Below are 21,019 nucleotides of genomic sequence, written 5' to 3' on the forward strand. Positions count from 1 at the left end.
GCACATGTCCAGTGTGAGAGGAGGAGCTCTGAGAGACCTCGGCACTGCTGAAGACTGACCTAGTAAGGTTGCAAAAATAGTGACCCAGCAAAGGTACTGTGGAAGAAAAGGACACATTTGTATACCACATGGATAGGAACAAACTCATTAAATGCTTTTTTTTAAAGATCCTTCAGCTTATGGTCTAACTTAAGGCATCTCTACTAAAGAATACACTGGTTTGCATGCATGTCTAGTTTTGTTAACTTAACAGACATACTGACAAGTACAAAATAATGGATGCATATGAAATAGGTTTTTCATAAAGTAAATCGGGAAAAACTGGAGACTGAAATCCACAATTTTTGAGGAAGGCTGTGAGTTGTCGTATTTTTGCAAACCATTGATACAGTCCACTCATACTTACATACTGTGTCTGTCATGTCATTTGTCAATACAAATCTTTAGGCATTGTAAAAATGAACACTGGATAGGTTTGACGAATAGAAATCAAAACGATTGATTGAGGGACACGGTATATATTTCTTTTTCTTTTATATGTCAAGACACAAAAGGCAATCAAGAGATGACCAACATGTAAAAACATTTTTGTTACAGGTAAATTATATAAAAGGCCAAGATGTTATTTTATTTTTGCTATATGAAGGAATAATTAACAAATGAGTCCACTCCAAAACACTGGCTATGTCCCACTCCTTGCCTTTGGGAGACAGGTTTACATTTCACTTCAAACGTGCACACCTCCTCTGTAATGTGAAATACAGAGACCCGCAAAAAAAGAAATAAAAATTGTATTTGACAATTTCACATAAATCCTCAACGGTTTAGGGAAAGTAAGACTACTAATAAAAATTTGCCATGTTCTAAAATTCATGTACGGGGGAAGGCCAAGCAACAAATTCGTGATCCTAAAAAATGCAGACTACTGACTGGGGTTATATTGGGGAGGAACGGATTTGATTTTCTTCCTTATATTCCTTAGATTTCCAGGTTTGGCAGACAAAAAGCGACACAAGCGGTGAAAGACGTAGTAAACAAAGTGAAAGCCCTCTTCTCCCTGGGTCTGATTAACGTTCCCTTCAGTCCTATCTCATCTGCGGTCCAAGTCAGAACAAATACAAAAAGTATTTATTTTTCATACACTCTGAACGTACAAACAAGAACGTACAACTGATTGAACTAAGATTTTAAAATATAGTGGCTACCTCAACACTGCCACCCCCCTCTTCCCACAAATATATGAAAACTATGGGGTTGAACAATAGTATTTAAAAAAAAAAAGAAAAGAAAAAAACAACGTAACATTTTAAAAATGCACACTGACATACGAGCGCACACGCGCACATATACAGGAGAAAGCTTAAAAAATACAAAAATAAACTACACAAAGATCTTCTGCAACATTGCTTGCTAATTTTTTGGGAAGATTTCGCAAGATTTTTTTGTGTGCTGCCATGTCTCGTCAGTCCGAGCAAAGTCTGTCGTTCTCGACAAATCTCTTCCTTCGTCATTCCTCTGTCCACTTCACAGCATCAGCAATCAGTCATCTCGTGGTAAAAGAACACATCGATGACGTTACCAGGAGACTGGAGTCCAGTTTGATGTCTGTATAGATTGGGTTTCTTGATGAAGTGAACGAAAATATGTCCCCATAGTGAGGACAAGTGCTGCTTGTTTTCCAGATGATTCCTCCTATCTTAACTGCTTCCTGGTTCACCACAACCTTGAACTGTACATCCTCTCCATGTAGTCTCTGTCTACGTCCCCAAAGAGTCCGAAAACAATACAAGTCTAATTAAGCTCAGGCCAGCTCACAGCTGACGAAGCTGTAAATGTTTTTCTAACGCTGCTTATCTACTGAAACTAGCAAAGAATATGTATATTAGAGGAGGAAGGGGAAAAGCAAAAAGAGCAAGAAAAGAAAAGAAAAAAAACACTTAACTGAAGAAGAAGCTCTAATGTGCTTTTCATTTGTGTTGCTTTAGAAATAGTATGACCTACAGAAAAAGGGGGTTTTGTCTACAGAATCATTTCTCTTAGATTGACTTTCCTCTTGGTTTTATTTTTTGCCATTTTCATCTGTTGCTGGTTAGATCTGGGTCAAACTTGAGGATGGTGAAGTCAGGATGAGGAAGAAGAGATGGAGGGATCAGCCTTCCTGGTCAAAAAGGACAGCAAGTGGGAGGGGGGAGATGCGGTGGGGGCGTCTGTGTCTCTCATTGGTCCGTTCTTGCTTTCTTTGGACCAGTAGTCTTACTACAGGGGCAGACAGAAACAAAAATGTTTTTTAATACAGACAATGTGCGTCAGTGTTGAGGTTTGGTCCCCAAACGGTCTGTGAGGAAAACATTTTGTGAATTTAGAATGAGAAGGTTCTATCTCCGTTTAGAATGATAAGGTTCTATCTCCGTTTAGAATGAGAAGGTTCTATCTCCGTTTAGAATGAGAAGGTTCTATCTCCGTTTAGAATGAGAAGGTTCTATCTCCGTTTAGAATGATAAGGTTCTATCTCCGTTTAGAATGATAAGGTTCTATCTCCGTTTAGAATGATAAGGTTCTATCTCCGTTTAGGGTAGTTCAGAGATATTGAGCGTCAAAGTTTTTACATTCCATTATGTTTTGTGAGATGGAACCTTTGTATTTTATGAATTACTAACTCAAAAATGTCAACATTTTAAAAATAACACCACACAGGCATTCATAAACACCTAATGGATCAGATTATGTAAAAAACTCAATTTTTACAAAAATGGAGATAGAACCTTATAATTCTAACGTCACGATATGTGGAATATAGATGAGGGGATCAAAGCACTTACACGTCCGGTGAGGAGACTGTTCTTTTGGGGGCGGGCTTGGCAGAGGCTCCATCTTTGCTGGATTCTGGGAGGGGAGAGGGGAGTGAAATAAAAATCAGAAAAATCCCATAAAAAGTATACTTTTACAATGACTTGCATTGACATCGTTGAAATCAAGACTGCTCCCATTTCGGCTTTAAGCCACCAGGCAGTGTTTTGATCAGAGTGAATTTGAACGAGGATGCCCACCTTTTCTTTTTTTGGGTTATTTTTTCTGAGTGGGGCAGTCTCACTCATATTTTTTCATTTTATTGACAGATACAGTAGAGATTTAGACAGGAAGGATGGGTGAGAGAGAGAGGAGGGATGACATGCAGGATATGTCCCCGGCCGGAATCGAACCGGGGACCCTGCGGTTACATGGTCAACGCTTAACCCGCTACGCCACCTAAGCGCCCCAGAGGATGCCCACCTTGAAGCCATCGGACTTGTGTGGCGGGGCCGTAGCCCTTCTCGTTGCGCGCGGCGATGCGGAAGATAATGGCGGGCTTGGTGGTGTAGTCGATGTGGGCGTTGGCGAGGCTGGAGGTCTGCACTAGACAGGAGGGGTTGGGTCCACAGTACACACGCATGAAGGCCAGCTGGGCCGGGGTAGAGGGCTTGGGCTCCACTGTCTGGGCGCTCTGGATGGCCAGGTACACAGAGTACTCGATGATCTTCCCTGACGTCACAGAGGGAGGCTCCCAGGTGAGATGGGCACCATCTGGACTCTGAGGGGGCAGGAAGTGTGAATGATTAACAAGTCGCAAAAGTAGACGCCAGACATTTATAGGACAGCAAATAAGAGATTTGGAACCATTATGTAAACAGAAGGTCTTACAATCCACAGAATCTACAATCCACACTTCTAAGACTGAAAGAATCTTCAATTCAATTCACGTGATGCAAACCAAATACAGGGTTCCTACAAGTTTCAACAAGTCAAATTTAAGACCCTTTTTAGACCTCTTTGAATAGAATTTTAGACCTATTCGCGACACCATATGATAGCTTTTTGTCATCCTCGAGTTGATGAAATTAGGGATTTCACTGCCATACAAACAAAAAAGGAAGCAAATTGGCATGTTTTTGGTTCCAGCTTCATTAATTTCCACGTAAATAGATGTGGTCGGACTGATTTCCTAGCTAATCTAATTTTTAATACCTAGCACCTCATTTTTAGACCGAAAAACTGAAATGTAAGACCTTTTTAGGCCTTATAAATCAGATTTTAGACTTAACGGCTTTTTAAGACCAGCACCGGAACCCTGCAAATACTCCAATATAATATACAGTACAGGCCAAAAGTTTGGACACACCTTCTCATTCAATGTGTTTCCTTTATTTTCATGGCTATTTACATTGTAGATTCTCACTGAAGGCATCAAAACTATGAATGAACACATGTGGAATGATGTACTCTAAATATGTCTTAGATTTTAGATTCCTCAAAGTAGCCACCCTTTGCTTTTTTGTTGTTAATAAAATAAAAAATTGTTGTTGTTAATAATATTTAATATTATTATTATATATTTTATTAACAACAAAAAAGCAAAGGGTGGCTACTTTGAGGAATCTAAAATATAAGACATATTTAGAGTTATTTCACACTTTATTGTTAAATACATAATTCCTATGTGTTCATTCATAGTTTTGATGCCTTCAGTGAGAATCTACAATGTACCAAATAGTCATGAAAATAAAGGAAACGCATTGAATGAGAAGGCGTGTCCAAACTTTTGGCCTGTACTGTACATGTTATGTGCAGAAGTTGTACCTTGCTGATTTTGATGGCACACGGTGCTCCAGGGAAGCCTGGTAGGCAGGTCTTGAAAGCAGAGATCTCAGAGAAGGCCCCGCGCCCACAAGCATTGATGCCAGCCACACGGAACTTATAGGCTGTGCCAGACTGCAACTCCATCTTCTTCATCTGGTTATAGTCTGGGGTAGTGCCGGAGTCATCCTGCAACACAAAGATACTATTAGACAGGGTATATACAGGAATCTTGAGGTTAATTTCAATACCTTTCTAAGACTTTTTAAAGACCTTGTCAATATTTTTCCAGACCTCACCGCCACTTGGAGCTGTAACCGTTTACATCAGTGACACCTTTAACTTAACAGTTTGAGTTTGCAATAGACTAGACCACTATCATACAACACAATTTCCGGTTCATCTTTGTTTTGTAATAAAACTAATAAATTCACTAAACTTTTACTCAAAGTTTTTAGGACTCAAACTCTTTGGACAGAGTCTAATTCAGAAAAATACCTATGAAATTCAAGACCTCATAAAATCGTGATAAGACTTTTTAATACTTATTAAGGGTCTTGATTTTCCCAAAATTGATTTATCAACTTTTAATACTTTTCAAGACACCGCGGATACCCTGTATTAGAGCCAAACTGGACTCTGAACCTCTGGTCCTCTTGGGAGAAACAGTCAGTAAAACGTACCTCTACGTGAGAGTCATCTCCGGGCACATAGAAGTGGGTAACCACCATGTTCGTCACCTTGATGATTCCGACATCAAACCATTGGTTATCTTTCCTTACGAGGGTCTTTAGTGGGGCTGGTTGAGGGGTTTGTTTCTGTTAGAGACCGATACAAAATGTGGTTAAAACTAGTGTTGTTCCATTGAATTGTCCTTTTTTTTTTTTTTTTTTTTTTTTCTGAGTGGGGCAGTCCCACTCATATTTTTCATTTTATTGACAGATACAGTAGAGATTTTAGACAGGAAGGATGGGTGAGAGAGAGAGGAGGGATGACATGCAGGATATGTCCCCGGCCGGAATCAAACCGGCCGGAATCGAACCGGGGACCCTGCGGTTACATGGTCAACGCTTAACCCGCTACGCCACCTAAGCGCCCCATGAATTGTCCTTTCTAAGCTAAGCAAGAAAAGTAAGACGTTAACACTGACCCCTCCCGCCACGCCGTTGGCCACCTCAGCGAGGGCAGCGGCAGCTTGCAGCTTGGCTGGATTGGTGATCGAAAACGTGCTCGAGGGGGCCAGAGCTGTAAACGAGGAAAAAAAGGGAGAGGTCACAATAAGATCTCTAAAAACACCATCCAACAGTCACAATGTATATGTTACGGTACATGTGGGAATACGGTACATGTGGGAAAACTAGGGTTAGGGTTAGGTGCTAGGGTTAAGGTTAGGGTTACGGTTAGGGTTAGGGTAAGACATGCCAGCATGTACCAAGTCACCCTAGCACCTAACCCTAACCCTAGTTTCCCCACATGTACCGTATTCCCACATGTACCGTAACATATACAATGGGTGTACATGGTGAAAAAACAACAAGGACTTTACTCTCAGCGGAGGTGCGTGGCAGCAGTGACGCCACAGCTCTGCTGACAGCTGCGGCCATCTCGTTGTGTCCGTTGCTCTCTGACGCAGGGTCGTTAAGGCTGTCGGCCGGTGCCAAGCCCTCCGTGGGCAAGGAGGCTTGGGCGTTGCCTTGTTGCAGCAGGGCTGCTGCTGCTGCTGCTGCTGCAGCCTGGGCCTGGGCCTGGGCAGCCTGGGCCTGGGCAGCCTGGGCCTGGGCCTGGGCCTCCTGGAGCTGGTGCTGCTGCTGGACCAGGGCGGCCAGCTCCTGCTGGGTCAGGACGATGGGGATGGTGGTGGTGTGCTGGTGGTCTGAGCCAGAGTCGCCCTCATCTGGGAAGACACAACGTGACGTTGAAAGCGTGAGACAGGGTTCCTACAGGTTTCAACAAGTCAAATTTAGACCTTTTTAAGACCCTTTTGTAGACCTCTTTGAATACAATGTTTGACCTATTCGTGACACCATATGGTAGCTTTTTGCTTGATTCATTTCCGCGTAAATAGATGTGGTCGGACTGATTTCCTCGCAGGATCTAATTTTTAAGACCTAGCACCTCATTTTTAGACCGAATAACTAACATTTTAGACCTTTTTAGGCCTTGTAAATGGGATTGCTGGATTTTAGACTTGAAGGCTTTTTAAGACCAGCGCGGGAACCCCGGTGATATCCTGACATTGTTGTTTTTCACAAACCCTGAGATAAGCTAAATGTCATTTAACCATCACAGATAGCATAATGATACACGGATAAATCGCAATTCAAATGGGACCGTATGTGGGGGTTCTTACTCATGACGGCATGCTGTGCTGCCTGGAGGACGGCCTGGATGGCCAGGGATTGGGCCTTCTCTGTGGCTGCAGCCTGCGCCGCCGCCTCCGCTGCCTCCGCTGCAGCGGTCACAGCCAGCTCCTCCGCAGACAGCCCCGTCACCATGAGGGCGTGGGCCTGGCCGTCTGACATCAGCTCTGGGGGCAGCCCCAGGGCCTCAGCAGCGTGGGAGGAGGTGGCCACTGATGCTTGTGTCTCCATAGCCGTGGCTCCCCCCTCCTCCATGGGCATGGCTCCCGCTGACGCCTCGTCCGTCTGCATGGGCTCCGCCGTGGCGGCCGCTGCCTCTGAGCTGCCCTCCGTGATAGACGAGATGGACTGGAGAAAGAGAGGTCAGATAATACAGATGAATGGATGAATGTTGATGATGCATTTATTTAATTACAACTTCATTTAAGTGCTGTATTGCTGATCTGGACAGACATGCCTTCAGCAATAATTAAGTAACCAGTGAGTAATAATAATAATAATGATAATAATAATAATAATACATTTTATTTATGGGCGCCTTTCAAGGCTCTCAAGGACACCTTGCTTGCAAGACAGTTTAAAACCCCATATCAAAACATTAAAATCAACAAAGCAAAATGAGATAAAAACAGCAAAATCAGACGTGTGGTTTTTAAAAGCCCCAAATATTGCTTGTGCATAGTGGATTATAGACGGTTTGTGTACTGCTGTGTGAGAATCGGTGATGTTCTTACAGGCACTGAGGGACCAGGGGCTGGGGTGGACTGGGTGACGGTAGTGATGGCCCGGCTCTGGGTGGTGGTGGCGGGGGTTGTTACTGGTGCAGTGGTGGAGGGGACCTCTGTGCTGGTGGTACTGTCCTCTCCACCCTCACTTTGCTGGGCTGTAGGCGACAGATGAACACACATGTCAGTAGGCAGTAAGCATTAACTTCCATAAATGTTTTTAAAATTCTGTAGAATTCGAACTGTCCCAGAAGAAACCTGTCCAACAACATACAGGAGGCTGTCCCTAGTAGGGGTGGGCATCAATGATCGACAATTGATCGATAAGGATCTTGGTCGATCACAAAATATTTTGCTCGATAATCATTAATACATATATATATATATATATATATATAAAAAAAAAAATCAGTCATCCTCCTATTTGTGAGTAACTGTTTTTTTTACTGCTCCTATGGTGAGTTACTTACTTCCTATATTTTTATTTATAACGTAAAATGTGTTTTTAAGTTAAACAATTTAGGCTACTCACTGCCTTGTTTAAGAGAATTGTTATCTGACTGTAGTGTCTAGTTTGAATGTGAATGAATTAATGTGTGCAATAGCAACACAAATAAAGTTTTTCCCCCAAGGAAAACATGCTTGTTATTTCTGCCCTTTTTATTTTTTTTATGAAAAAAAAGCTCATCAATTAATCGATAATTGATCGTTAATTCTTGCGATTATCGAAAAAGAAATGTTGATCGTTTGCCCAGCCCTAGTCCCTAGGCTAATGACTTCCACAAAAGCTAATTTGTGAGGCAGGAGTTAGCAAACCTGGAGTGCAATCAACGAGATTGGAGGTTTGAGTTAGAGATATTTTGACACTGAAACATTTAGAGTTTGCTATTCGCAAGAAGCATCTGTTAATGTGAGCCGTGCCTCGCAAAAAGGAGATCTCAGAAGACCTACGATCAAGTATTGTTGATTTGCATAAAGCTGGATAAAACTGGGTTACAAAGCAATCTCAAAGAGTTGAGATATTCATCACAGTTATAGGGGTGCAACTTTTTGGCGAAATTCGCCATTTTTAACCTCAAAATAGGTCACCCATGTGAATTGCATAGATCTGCAAAAAACATACATCTCATCCAAGTCACCCGAGCTAACATCAGGGTTATTATTAATTATTAAAAGCAAATTAAGCAGGCCTTATGTAGTAACGTTGAGATTCATATTCTATAATTTTATAATAATTTTGCCATTTAGCAGACGCTTTTATCCAAAGCGACTTACAATTACGAATTACAGGGACATTCCCCCTGGAGTAACTGAGGGCTAAGTGCCTTACCCAAGGGCACACTAGTAGTGGTGTGGCTTCAGGCGGGATTTCAACTCACAACCTTCCGATCCCAAGTCCAACTCACTATCCACTAGACCACCACTACCCCACTACCCCACTATTCTTATGCCAGATCAACAAACTTACGACAATGGCACATAAAGCAAGTGCTTCTACCGTGAGTCTTCATCAGCGGTGAACTGTAAGGATCCATGCTTGCTATTGTATTTGCAATTTAGATTAGCTAGGTTGCTCCATGTATTGGTCTCGGCTCCGACAGAGTCAACCAAGTTGGTTGTGCTTCTGACTAGTTAGACTCAGTAACTAGTGTCTGTTCTAGTTCTTTGGATATATGTTTTGATTGAATAATTAACAGCCATATTGGGGCAATGGTTTGGCTGACTGCGCAAACTGCGCCTCCCACTAAGTGTTAAAGTAACAATCAACAGTATAACTGTATTTTTAAAATATACATCACACCAATTCTGGGGTCACAAGATGTGTATATTTTGTAGTGTAATACTGTGAAAAAGTAGAAACATTTTGATATCGCCCTATCACACTAGTGATGTCTGAATGACACCCTAGTGCTGTCTGATCGAGACCCTAGTTGAGTTGTTGATGCTGAGGCAAGGTACCTGTAGCGGTGGTTGCCGTGTTGGTGGTCCCAGTCTCGTGGGTTTCACACGGGGGGTTGGAACACACTCTCTGCACCGTCCCTGTTCCTGTCTGGTTCCCAGCGATGCTTGAGGTGGCTGTGGACGGGGTGTTGGTGGTCCCCGTGTCGTGGGTTTCACAGGGAGGGTTCGAGCACACCCTCTGCACGGTGCCCGTCAGCTCTCCTCCTATACTGGACGAGGACTGAGTGGCGGTGTTGGTGGTGCCCGTTTCATGGGTCTCACAGGGCGGGTTCGAGCAGACAACTGCGCCCGAGACACTCTGCACTGTGCCAGTCTGGGCTGAACCCATGAAAGAGATAGTAGTGATGGGAGTGAAGACTCCTGATGAAGCTGAGGTGGTCGTCTGAGGGGGAGAGGAGGACAGAGAGGTGTAGTGAGAGGCTGAGGTACTCTGGACAGTGCCTATTTGGTTAGAGCCCGTGGTAGAGCTAACGGTAGCAGACATGTTACAAGTGCCCGTCTTGTGTGTCCCTGACGGAGAGTTTGTATTTGTACACACCCTCTGTTCACCCCTCATGTTGACGGAGGCGGTGGTCGTTGTGTTGGTGGTGCTCGTCACGTGGGTTTCACACGGAGGGTTGGAGCACACGCGCGGCACGGACATGTTGGCAGACGCGGTGGTCGCCGTGTTGGTCGTGCCCGTCTCGTGGGTCTCACAGGGGGGGTTGGAGCAGACTCTCTGCACCCCACCGATGGTGGACGAGGCTGTGGTCGCGGTGTTGGTGGTTCCGGTCTCGTGCGTCTCGCAAGGAGGGTTGGAGCAGACCAAGGTGACTGTACCGGGGCCGTCCGCGGCCGCAGCCTCGCTGGAGGTAGGCTGATCGGAGGTGGGAGAAGCCAGGATGGACATGGGGAGATCCTGCACCGAGTGGGCCTCAACACCACTGGGGGTGGTGATGAGAGTCACTTGGGTGGGCTGGTTCACCTGCTGGGAGAAGTACAAGGGGGAGAAAATAGATAACGATCATCAATGAGAAAAGCCTCCCAACAGCAAATTTCACAGTAGTAATTACATTTCGGTAGGTTTTCTCTGTGTACTACATGTACAAAAGAAGAGATTTGGTGAGGCTGCATTCTCATTTTATGCACCCAAATTGTGGAATGCACTGCCAGTTTACATTAGGGATGCAACCTCAGCAAATATGTTCAAGTCAAGACTAAAAACACATCTTTTTAATATTGCCTTTTAAATGACTAAATAATTAAATTAAGATTATAAAAACCCATCCTTTTAATATTGCATTTAAGTTACAAAATAATTAAATTAAGACTATATAATGATTAAAGCACTTTGATCTGCAACGTTTGCAGGAAAAGCGCTATACAAATAAAGTTATTATTATTATTTCATATTTTATTTCCACGCAATCCAGGGACGAGCAGAGGTGATAGGTCGGTCTTACCTGCATGGGGACGGTGGAAGAGGATAGGGTCGACGCTGTCGTTAAACTCGTCTGAACAGCTGACGCGGTGATGGCAGTGGGGTTGATGACTTGGCCGGACAGGGTGGCGATCGTGCCCAGGGAGGTGATAGGAGTGGCTAGAGAGGCGTTGGCTACACTGCCCCCTGCCAGGCTGGAGGAGACAGTGCCTGTGACTGTCCCTAGAGTGCTCATACCTAGGAGAAGAGAAGAGAGACGGGCAGAGAGCTGAAACTTGGGCAGACAGTAAGTAAATAAGTAAAATGTACTTAGAGCACCTTTCGCAGACCAAGGGTCACAAAGTGCTTTACATAACAAGGAAAAAACACAATAATACAAAATACAAGAGCAAAAAGTTAAAACAGGCAAAACAAGTGAAACTAAAAACAAGTAACAGACAACAGGTGTAACAGCATCAACAAGACACAGAAAGACAAGCCCATTTGGGCTATCCAAAAGCCTGTCTATAGAAAACAGTCTTTAGCTGTTTTTTAAAGACAGGTAATAATCTGTCGTTGACACAAGAGGGAGGAGCATCTCATCCTTACCAGTTGTTCTCACAACCATAGTGACAGTTGGCTTCACGCCAGACACGGTCCCCGGGGTGACCAATCGGACTCCGCCCATAGGTAGGGTTCGCAGAATGGTGCCAGGTTGGCCGGGCGCACCCTTCAAAACCACCTAAAAAGACCAGTATGATGAGTGAAGTTCTGACAATTGCACTGCACTTATTCTCTGGGACTAGACATTTGATACTGACAATCCAAATACACTCGAAAATATACTCTCATGCTAAAATAGGCATAAACTGGTAAAAAAAAAGCTGCTCTTTAAGTTACTGTATGAGAAAAAAAATCTCAGACGTAGAAAACACATCTGTGTGCAAAGACCTTTACTGTAAATATAACTGAACATCAAGGCCACATCAAATCTTAATAATAAGCACCACAATGAGTTAGTTCTGTGAGCTACCTGTGTCAGTCCCTGTTGACCCACTGCTGTGCCTAGTTTAGGCATGGTAGTGAGGATTTTGCCAGGGGTGCCAGTGGCCATCATCTTTGTGGTGAGGTAGGTGATGGGTGACTTCATCCCTGTGCTGCTGGTCACTGTAGAGGGTGAAGACAGTGAACATGTATAATAATAATAATAATAATAATAATAATGCATTTTATTTGTATTGCACTTTTCATTCAAAAAGAATCTCAGAGTGCTACAGAGAGAAAAAAAACAACAACCGTAAAAACATAATAAGTTAAAAACAAAACAACCCAAAAACATAATAAGTTAAAAACATAGTAAAAAAACAAACAAAATAAATCACAAGAATGAACACAGGTTCAGCAGTCAAAGGCCTTTTTGAATAAAAAAAGTTTTTTAGGCCCTGTCTTAAAAGAGTCCAGGCTCTGTACTGCCCTTAACTGGCTAGTAAGGCTGTTCCACAGGCGCGGCGCAGCCGAACAGAAGGCTCGGTCCCCCATGGTATAGTCATAGGCTATGTGTCAGTGCCCAATACCAGTGTAACACTTGAGTAATCAAGATCACAACCAACACCCTCAGTTCTGCAGGGATGCAAACTGGTGATGGCCCAAAAAGGTGACACATTATATATTTTTTTGCCTGAAAACAAAGAACATTTATGAAAATTGTTGACCTATTTTGAGGTAAAAACAGCTAAAAGGTGACAAGTTTGCACCCCTGGTTCTGACCTGTGGCTCCAGGCTGGGCCATAATAGCAGACATGGGGATGGTCTTGATGATGGTGGTGCCCTGTTTGGTTGTGGTGGGCGACATGCCACTGATGTTCAGGATGGTGGGTTTAGTGCCCCCTGCTTGGGACGTGGTGATGTAGGTGGTGGGCTTGCCGTCCGCAGAAGTCACCATTTTCAGTATGGTGCCGGGGGGAAGACCACCCTTGGTCTACGGGAGGAGAAAAGGTAGATTATGAAAATGAAAACAGTGAGAAACATCTGATTCATGGAGTTAAATTGACCTCCGTGTCCGGCACTCATGCAGATAGCTGACCTGTATGAGCTGTGTGAGAGGGTTAGTGGAAGCCTGGCCGGTAATAGATGTCTGCCCTGGCTTGGTTTGGACCACAGACATCATCTTGCCGAGGTTGGAAAACTGCTGAGAGACATAGGAGAGAGACTCACATTTATAGAGAACATCACAACATCACACATCAACCAGAGAACATCACAGTACTTGTAGATTTGGTGTCAGGAGATCAGTGTCACGTGGACAACTAGCTATATATTATTTAAACCTAACTGACCCCAACATCAATGCAGATATATGAACTAATACATATTTTCGTAGTCACTGTGGTTCTACATTTCGTGAGCTTAGAATTATAAGGTTCTATCTCCGTTCAGGGTAGTTCAGAGATATTGAGCGTCAACGTTTTTACATTCCATTATGTTTTGTGAGATGGAACCTTCGTATTTTATTAATTACTAACTAAAAAATGTCAATATTTTAAAAATAACACCACACAGGTATTAATAAACACCTAATGGATCAGATTATGTAAAAAAATCAATTTTGACAAAGATTGAGATAGAACCTTATAATTCTAACATCACGATTTATCATGATATATTATCATGGGTTTAGGCCATGGTAGTGTATCGGGTAAGGTGTCTTACCAGGGTGCCACTTCCCCCCATGGTGAGGGGGCTCTTGACTAGGGTGATGGTCTTGGTGACTCCTCCCACCATGGTGGTGACGACCTGGTGTTGCTGGGCAACGGTGACCGTGCCAGATTTGTGCACGGTGATGATGGGCCTGTTGGGGGTGTTGGGAGAGGACACCGTTGCTGTGCCCACCTGTGCCGCAGCAGTCTTAAGCATTCGGGTGGCTGGGTTACTGACCTGGAAATAGACAAATTCAAGGTTTTTGCCTGGCAAATTGATATTGATGAATATATATGTTACGGTACATGTGGGAATACGGTACATGTGGGAAAACTAGGGTTATGGTTAGGTGCTAGGGTTAGGATTAGGGGTAGGGTTAGACATGCCAGCATGTACCACGTTACCCTAGCACCCAACCCTAACCCTAGTTTTCCCACATGTACTGTATTCCCACATGTACCGTAACATATATATATGTGTAAAGGAATTGATGAGAATCATACCATGACTGGAGATGCCATTCTGACTGTGGTGGCGCCACCAAGAGTTTTGACTAGTGTGGCGCCTGCTGGGACGTTGAGCACAGTTCCTGAGGAGGGAGGGATCTTCTGTGTGGCTGCTGCAGCTGCAGCCAGAGCTGCCATGCCACTCATCTGAGGGCTCGACTTAAGAGGAAAATAAACGTTTTATTGTTCATAGCTCTGAGTGGCATGTCATGTCATGATTGATACCAATAATAATAATAATAATAATAATAACTTTATTTGTATAGTGCTTTTCCTGCAAACGTTGCAGCTCAAAGTGCTTTAATCATTATATAATCCTAATTGAATTATTTAGTCATTTAAAGGCAATATTAAAAAGTTATGGTTAGTTTTTAGTCTTGACTTGAACATATTTGCTGAGGTTGCATCCCTAATGTAAACTGGCAGTGTATTCCACAATCTGGGTGCATAAAATGAGAATGCCTCACCAGATCTCTTCTTTTGTACAGAAAACCATGGAATCAGCTCTATTGGGCTGATATGCTAGCAAAAGGTCTTTCAAATATTCTGGTGCTGTGCCAGTGAGATGAAAATGGAATTGTTCCTACCGTCTGGGCAGGTACGACCATGCGAACGCCAGCCTGAAGTGATGTCAGAGTGACAGGAGCTTTCCCGAGTAGGTTGGGGCGCACAGTGACAATGGCGGTCCCAGTGGCAGACTGAGGAACTGCAACCTTCAAGATAGCTGTAAAAACAACAGGACACCTGCTCAATACAGCTGTTGAGGTCTTCACTGGCTACAAATAATCTTGGGCAAACACTGGGTGTCAAAATACAATGATACATTAAGTTGTAGCCTACCATGCAAACTGTACATTTGACAACACTCCACATATCGTGCAAGGCTCAGACAACCTCCACTGACAAAGCATTAGAGTAGGGCCCAATCCCATTTCCTACGGCTCGTTTTGGAGTGCCACTCGCTTTGGGACACCCCTGCCATACACGTGATTCGTGAACACACAAAACCGAGCCATAGGGGGTGAATTGGGATTGGGCCTAGGAGGTCAATGATATTATCATTATATTATTATTATGAGGCACAAACATGTACATTTCAAGCCTGCAAACTGTGACACTTTAAATAACGTGAAAAAATACTTTTGTGCAATATGACAACCCTAGTTGACTATCTGTGCAGTATAGTACAGTGGATTGTGTACATAGCCTTTATTTATGTAAACCAGCTCCTTCCCTTCTTGTGATTTTATTCTTTTTCTAAAAGTTTTTTTTTTTTTTCCTTTCCTAACACCAGGGGAGCCACCCCTCCTAAATTTCGTTGTTTGGTACCTGTACTGTAGCAATGACAATAAAGTCCATTCATTCATGCATTCATTCATGCATTCATTCATTCATTCATTCATTATGCAGGGTTTACCTGGCCCACGAGTTGCAACCAGAGGGCTTCCTGGCATGTTGGGCAGGAAAGGCAAGCCAGAGAGTGTAGGAGAGGCAGCCTGGGGCAGCAGGGTGATGCCCGTGTGGGGAGCGGCCGCGGCTGGCACTGGGCTCTTGGGTGAGATCCCTGGCAGAGACGGCATGGCGCTGAGGGGAGAGGTCGCAGCCGCGGCGGGCGGGATGTCGTACTTCTGTAGCTGCAGCAGGTAGGTGTCTGCGGTGGACACGGCACCCCAGCTCACCTCCAGAGAGTTGGTGTTGGCACGGACTAGCTGCACTCTTGACGGAGGGTGAGGCCTCTCTGTGAGCGACAGATAATTATGAAACATGATTATGGTTGACATTTATTGTGAACAACGAGCATTAGGTACGAGTAAGGCTCGCTGAGTGAATATGATTAAACACAGTTGGCTTGTTTCACAATTGTAAGACAATAATATGATGTCGATTACTAACATAAGCCAGACTCACCTGTCTCAAGGTACCAGAGGTCTTTGCAGCAGACTTGGTTGTTCCACGCTTTCCGGTAACCGTCACGCCCGCTCCAGACATACAATCTGGCGTTGATGGCCACAGAGCAATGGCCTGCTCTGGCACGTGGGATATTGTCCTCCAGAGTATCCATCAAAACAGAATCCCAAGACATGGAGTCTGGAATTAAAAGAAAGTGTGGAAAAATGTTCATTTCAAAAGTTGGGTTGAACATCTCCATCAGGGGTACAATTACACATTTTGTCCACCAGATGGCGCAGTACAATTACGTTGAGCAAAGCGTCACGGTAAAACAGTTGAGCTCAGACTAAGCTTGAAAGCTACTCAACAGACAAACCTAGGCTAAGAATATTAAACATCACGTAAGGTTTAATTCAAAGATAACACCGATAGCTGAAAGTGAAGAAGACAAACCGAGATTTAGGCAGGCTAGTGTGTTGGTGCACTTCCATTCCTTCTCGTGTGTAGCCACCTTCACGTCGTCCATAACCAGGGGAACCCATCCCCCAAACACAAACATCCTGTTATCAGGGGAGATTAAGGTATCAGAATCAAGCAGTCCTATGGAGGCTACAACAGAGCTTCATCTTATCGTCGCTACTGCGATCTAAAATGATCACTACACTATAATTGTCTTAGAATGTATTGGGGAAATTCAAGGAGATCTCACTTGTTTGTGATTGTGATGGCAGAGTGGAGACTCCTGGGGAGAGGTGCTGTACCGTTCACTGAGGGTTTACTCCATGTTAAGGTGTCTACAAAGACAGACATGGTGGAAAAGACACGTTTGAAAAGACTGATTCACTTCATATGTATACTTAAATTGTGATATTTCTCAAACAATAATTCCAGTTTACTGTTCTCGGGGACCTTCTTACCGATATCAAGGGACCATAGATCTCCCAGGCGACAGCCACTCATCCCTCCATAGATGATCAGGCGAGATTTCTTGCTCGTCTTTTCCGTGTACACCACCGCTGTGTGACTCTCGCGAGGAGGAGGCAGAACTCCATATGTGATTGGTACATCCCAGCCGGCGACACTGGAGCCCGCACGAAGCTCCAGGGTGTAGAGATCATTCAGGTATCTAAAAACCAAAAACAAGTCACACTAAAATTCCTCACAGCCTATTTGCTGTCATTTCACTACATCATCAGTTTACCTACACATTACCTACTCACGTCTCCTTGCACTATGGTAAATGTACCTGGGAATGTTGTTTTTGGGGTCCTCACTGTCATTGGCCAGTCCACCAAACAGGTAGCACTTGTTGCCCACCAGAGAGAAACTGTGGCCGAGTCGAGGACAAGGAGGGGGGCCGTTCTTGGGCGCCTTGGGTTTCAACTTTTTCCATTCCCATCTGCTCGCCTGAATAACAAAACAACATCAGACATATCCCAAGGATTATATATTAGAGGCAAGGTGGTTGTCATCCTTCATACTGCATCTTGAGTTACTTAGTCAAAATGTTAAGAATAGATTTGCAACAGAATAAAAAATACTATTTTGTGCTTGGTATAAGGACTGTTTGAATACCAGGGTGTAACATTCATGCATTTAGGGCCTACCTGTAGCTCATAAAGATCATTGCTGTATTTTCCATATTCCACCATCCCACCAAACACCAGCAGCCTGGTACCGTCACAAACAAAACCGTATGCAGCACAGCCAGGGGGGATGTCGCCACGAACCGCAGGAATAAACCATTGGTTTGTTGCTAGAGTAAAAACATTAAGAAGAAGCAGTTAACCAATACTGTTGGGTGGTCCAGTTATGTATGAGGGGTGAATCTGTGTCTTCCAGTGGTTTAAAAAGAACCCAAAAGCCATACTCAAGTAAAGGTCATCCATAGAAAAGTTATTTGAGAAAAATTCCAAATGTATTGGGTTTTAAATTAACGTACGTATCAAAAGTAAAACTGTGCTGTCTATTTAAAAAGAAGTTTAAACTTGCTCTATTCTGACATGATTGAAGTCCTCAAATTAAGTTAGGGGTTGGCAATATGGCCTAACTGTGTCTCCTGGTCCGTTGTGTTTTTACCACCTACCCACGTTGGTTTTTTATTGTTTACAGTATGATTGTGAATTCACAGTGAAAACCATGAGGAAACTGCTAAATATCTCTTGGAGCATCTCCAATAGAACCGGTTTCTATTTGACACATACAGGGAAATTCTTCACTTTATTACATAGGGTTCGTTGTTATGACGTGTATAATATATCATATACATTTTATTTACTAATCTAATTTTCCAGATGAGTTTAAGTTTAATTGGCCATATTTAATTGGGTTAATGAGGCGTCCCACATTTCAGCTACTTTACTTTCTCACAGGCTGACGTCCATTTTTTTTAATCGCGCCATTTTTCTTCACATTCTATTTTGTTCCACAAGAGGGCGACATTTCCACATTCTAGTCATGAATTCTGCAGCATCACAAAATCAAAGAACGTCTCTTTACTCAACACTCAGAAGAGGGGACAACATCGGATTAGTAAAAACAAAACAAACAAAGAAAACAATAGAAGAGGTAAAGATTTGCAATATCAGACTTACATACTGCACAAATATATTGACAGTGTACTGGAACAGAGACATGACAGTTGCATAGATGATTAAAGAAGGTAGTCTTACCTGTGTTGTAGACATGCAATTCATCAACTATTCCTTCATTTCCTCCTCCAAACACAACCATCAGTTCCTTTATGGCCACGGCTCTGTGGCCGTGTCTGGGCCGGGGGACGGGGCCGGACCACCCCAGAACCCGCTTCCACCGCGGCTGCAGAACGGAACCAGTGGTCCCGAGGACCATGGAACCAGCAGAAGACATGTCCTCTACGGGAGAAACAAATACATAAAACGTTTTTTTTATATACATAATACATTTTGTACAATCATATGAAATTGTGAGATTGATGCCAATTATTCGGGTTCAATATTGTTCATATTGTGTACCACATGTACAAAAGAAGAGATTTGGTGAGGCTGCATTCTCATTTTATGCACCCAGATTGTGGAATGCACTGCCAGTTTACATTAGAGATGCAACCTCAGCAAATATGTTCAAGTCAAGACTAAAAACCATCTTTTTAATATTGCCTTTAAATGACTAAATGATTAAATTAAGATGATAAAAACCCATCCTTTTAATATTGCCTTTAAATTACAAAATAATTAAATTAAGATGATAAAACGATGAAAGCACTTTGAGCTGCAACGTTTGCAGGAAAAGCGCTATACAAATAAAGTTATTATTATTATTATGCATAACCCCAAATCACACATCTTGCACAATCGGGATTGAACGTGCAACAATGGGTTGGGCAATGAAACCGAAATAGACAGATAGTTTAATGCGAAATTGACAAATCAAGAACATAAACTTGGGGAAGCCTCCATTCATTGGAGGGTTCTTTGCAATATAAAAAGCCGGCTACAGAGACGAACCTAACAGCCTCTCCTAAAACACACGTGCATTCAACACACCAACACCGTAGACAACATTATTACATTTACCATTTACACTTTTATTTTGTGACATTGCATTAATGCATTTAGACATTAAAGATTTTACAAGCAACCATTGAGTGACATCCCATGGAAGCCGCCATCTTGTAACAACCCAACAACCAAAGCCCCGCCAGTCTGAAAAATGGCGGAATAATAATAATAATAATAATAATAATAATTTGAAATGTTTAATCTTCTATTAGAACAACAGACACGTGTCATATGTCCCTTGAACAACCAAGGCCAAACCAATGGATGTACAATGAATTAAACGCCTAATGAATTTGTAATCAGACCCCTGTTTGGTTTGCAGTCATTTGCTATTTTCATGCTTCTCTGTCTGGGAGTCGCCATATTGTCATATAAGCATTCAATTCATCACCCACTTCAACTAATACCCGATTTATATTCTATATAATTGCATTTTGAATCATTTCAACCAACTAGGCGATATAATAACGTTGGAAAGTCTTAACGTGGGCGGTCACACGATCATAGGAAACCCTTGAAACTACTTGAAACTGTCACACTTCATCCGCCATTGTGGCTCAAACGTCTCGACTCAAACATATTCACAGTTGCCCCCTTTGAAGACACAAAATGGCGCCGGTTAGCCTGTCGCTTTATTCTCCGCTGTCTTATTCAGCCATAGGGTAGCTATGCTAATACTTAGCATATCGCCATGTACCGACTGCATACAAACGCAGTTATATTCATTCATATTGCACAATGCATTATGTGTCCAATGCAAACTAAAGACAGATAAAGTATTGTTCAATGAAGCTGCATGGCTCTCGATCCCAGTTGGATAATGTTTATATTTTTCATGCCGTCTGTGGAAGCAGCCATCTTTGTTAAAAATCGGCCTACTTTTATTATTAAGCTCCCTCAAGAAAAATGGCCGAGCATTTTGCCCCAACAAAACATGCATATTGACAGAATCTGAGGTCCATTTAGTACGCTACTTACTTCTTTCGATGCACTATTTCCAATGGGATAATGTGTGGGTCTAATATTGACACACTAGCCCGAGTTCGGTGGATTTGTTAAGAAGTATTCCCTCTCATGCCTGCCTGGAAGCTGCCATCTTCTTGACAACCAAAAGGGGCCGGAAAACAACGGTGTTTTGGCGTCACCCAAAACAAACATGGCGACTGGCATAGCACCGAAACACATTAACGGATACCGTTCTAAATCAAATACTTTTTAAAATTGTAACTTTTAAACTACCTCACCTGTTTCGTCGGAGTTATTTCAAATTGATTATTTCAATTTCGACCTCTTAAACATTTGTCTTTAGTTCGAAAGAAGTTGTCATACT

The 21,019-nt window shown here is 43.0% G+C and overlaps 2 protein-coding genes across 2 annotated transcripts in view; one reads left to right on the forward strand and one right to left on the reverse strand.

The window, feature by feature from the left end:
- LOC308171011 (ras-related protein rab7) overlaps window positions 1–1,254 on the forward strand; it is a 5,217-nt gene extending 3,963 nt beyond the window's left edge. The window contains exon 5 of the mRNA XM_080545874.1: window positions 1–1,254. This exon is cut by the window's left edge and continues 93 nt beyond it. The gene's annotated coding sequence lies outside the window, so the exon portion shown is untranslated.
- A 111-nt stretch (window positions 1,255–1,365) lies between these two features.
- hcfc1a (host cell factor C1a) lies at window positions 1,366–20,792 on the reverse strand. The gene is made up of 28 exons (XM_080545866.1): window positions 20,668–20,792; window positions 18,823–19,023; window positions 17,758–17,906; window positions 17,397–17,557; window positions 17,068–17,276; window positions 16,860–16,944; window positions 16,604–16,710; window positions 16,169–16,348; window positions 15,678–15,998; window positions 14,848–14,984; window positions 14,258–14,419; window positions 13,767–13,991; window positions 13,141–13,245; window positions 12,825–13,035; window positions 12,091–12,224; window positions 11,667–11,799; window positions 11,101–11,315; window positions 10,208–10,625; window positions 9,656–9,940; window positions 7,706–7,854; window positions 6,962–7,319; window positions 6,158–6,505; window positions 5,762–5,856; window positions 5,295–5,429; window positions 4,615–4,800; window positions 3,271–3,568; window positions 2,820–2,883; window positions 1,366–2,256 (listed from the first exon to the last, which is right to left on the reverse strand). Exons 2-28 carry the CDS (start codon window positions 19,016–19,018, stop codon window positions 2,217–2,219), a joined length of 5,106 nt encoding a protein of 1,701 aa, XP_080401992.1. The 5' UTR covers window positions 19,019–19,023; window positions 20,668–20,792; the 3' UTR covers window positions 1,366–2,216.
- Between the last annotated feature and the right edge of the window lie 227 nt (window positions 20,793–21,019).

The sequence above is a fragment of the Nansenia antarctica genome (genome assembly GCF_963989245.1).
Source record: "Nansenia antarctica genome assembly, chromosome: 15".
Lineage (NCBI taxonomy): Eukaryota > Metazoa > Chordata > Actinopteri > Argentiniformes > Microstomatidae > Nansenia > Nansenia antarctica.

Coding starts and splice junctions, on each gene's coding strand:
- hcfc1a (XM_080545866.1), bottom strand. CDS start 19,018: ATGTCTTCTGCTGGTTCCATGGTCCTCGGGACCACTGGTTCCGTTCTG. Junction 10,626..11,100: donor CTTCCACCGTCCCCATGCAG/GTAAGACCGACC, acceptor TACTTCTCCCAG/CAGGTGAACCAGCCCACCCA. Junction 6,506..6,961: donor AGCACAGCATGCCGTCATGA/GTAAGAACCCCC, acceptor GTGTCTTCCCAG/ATGAGGGCGACTCTGGCTCA.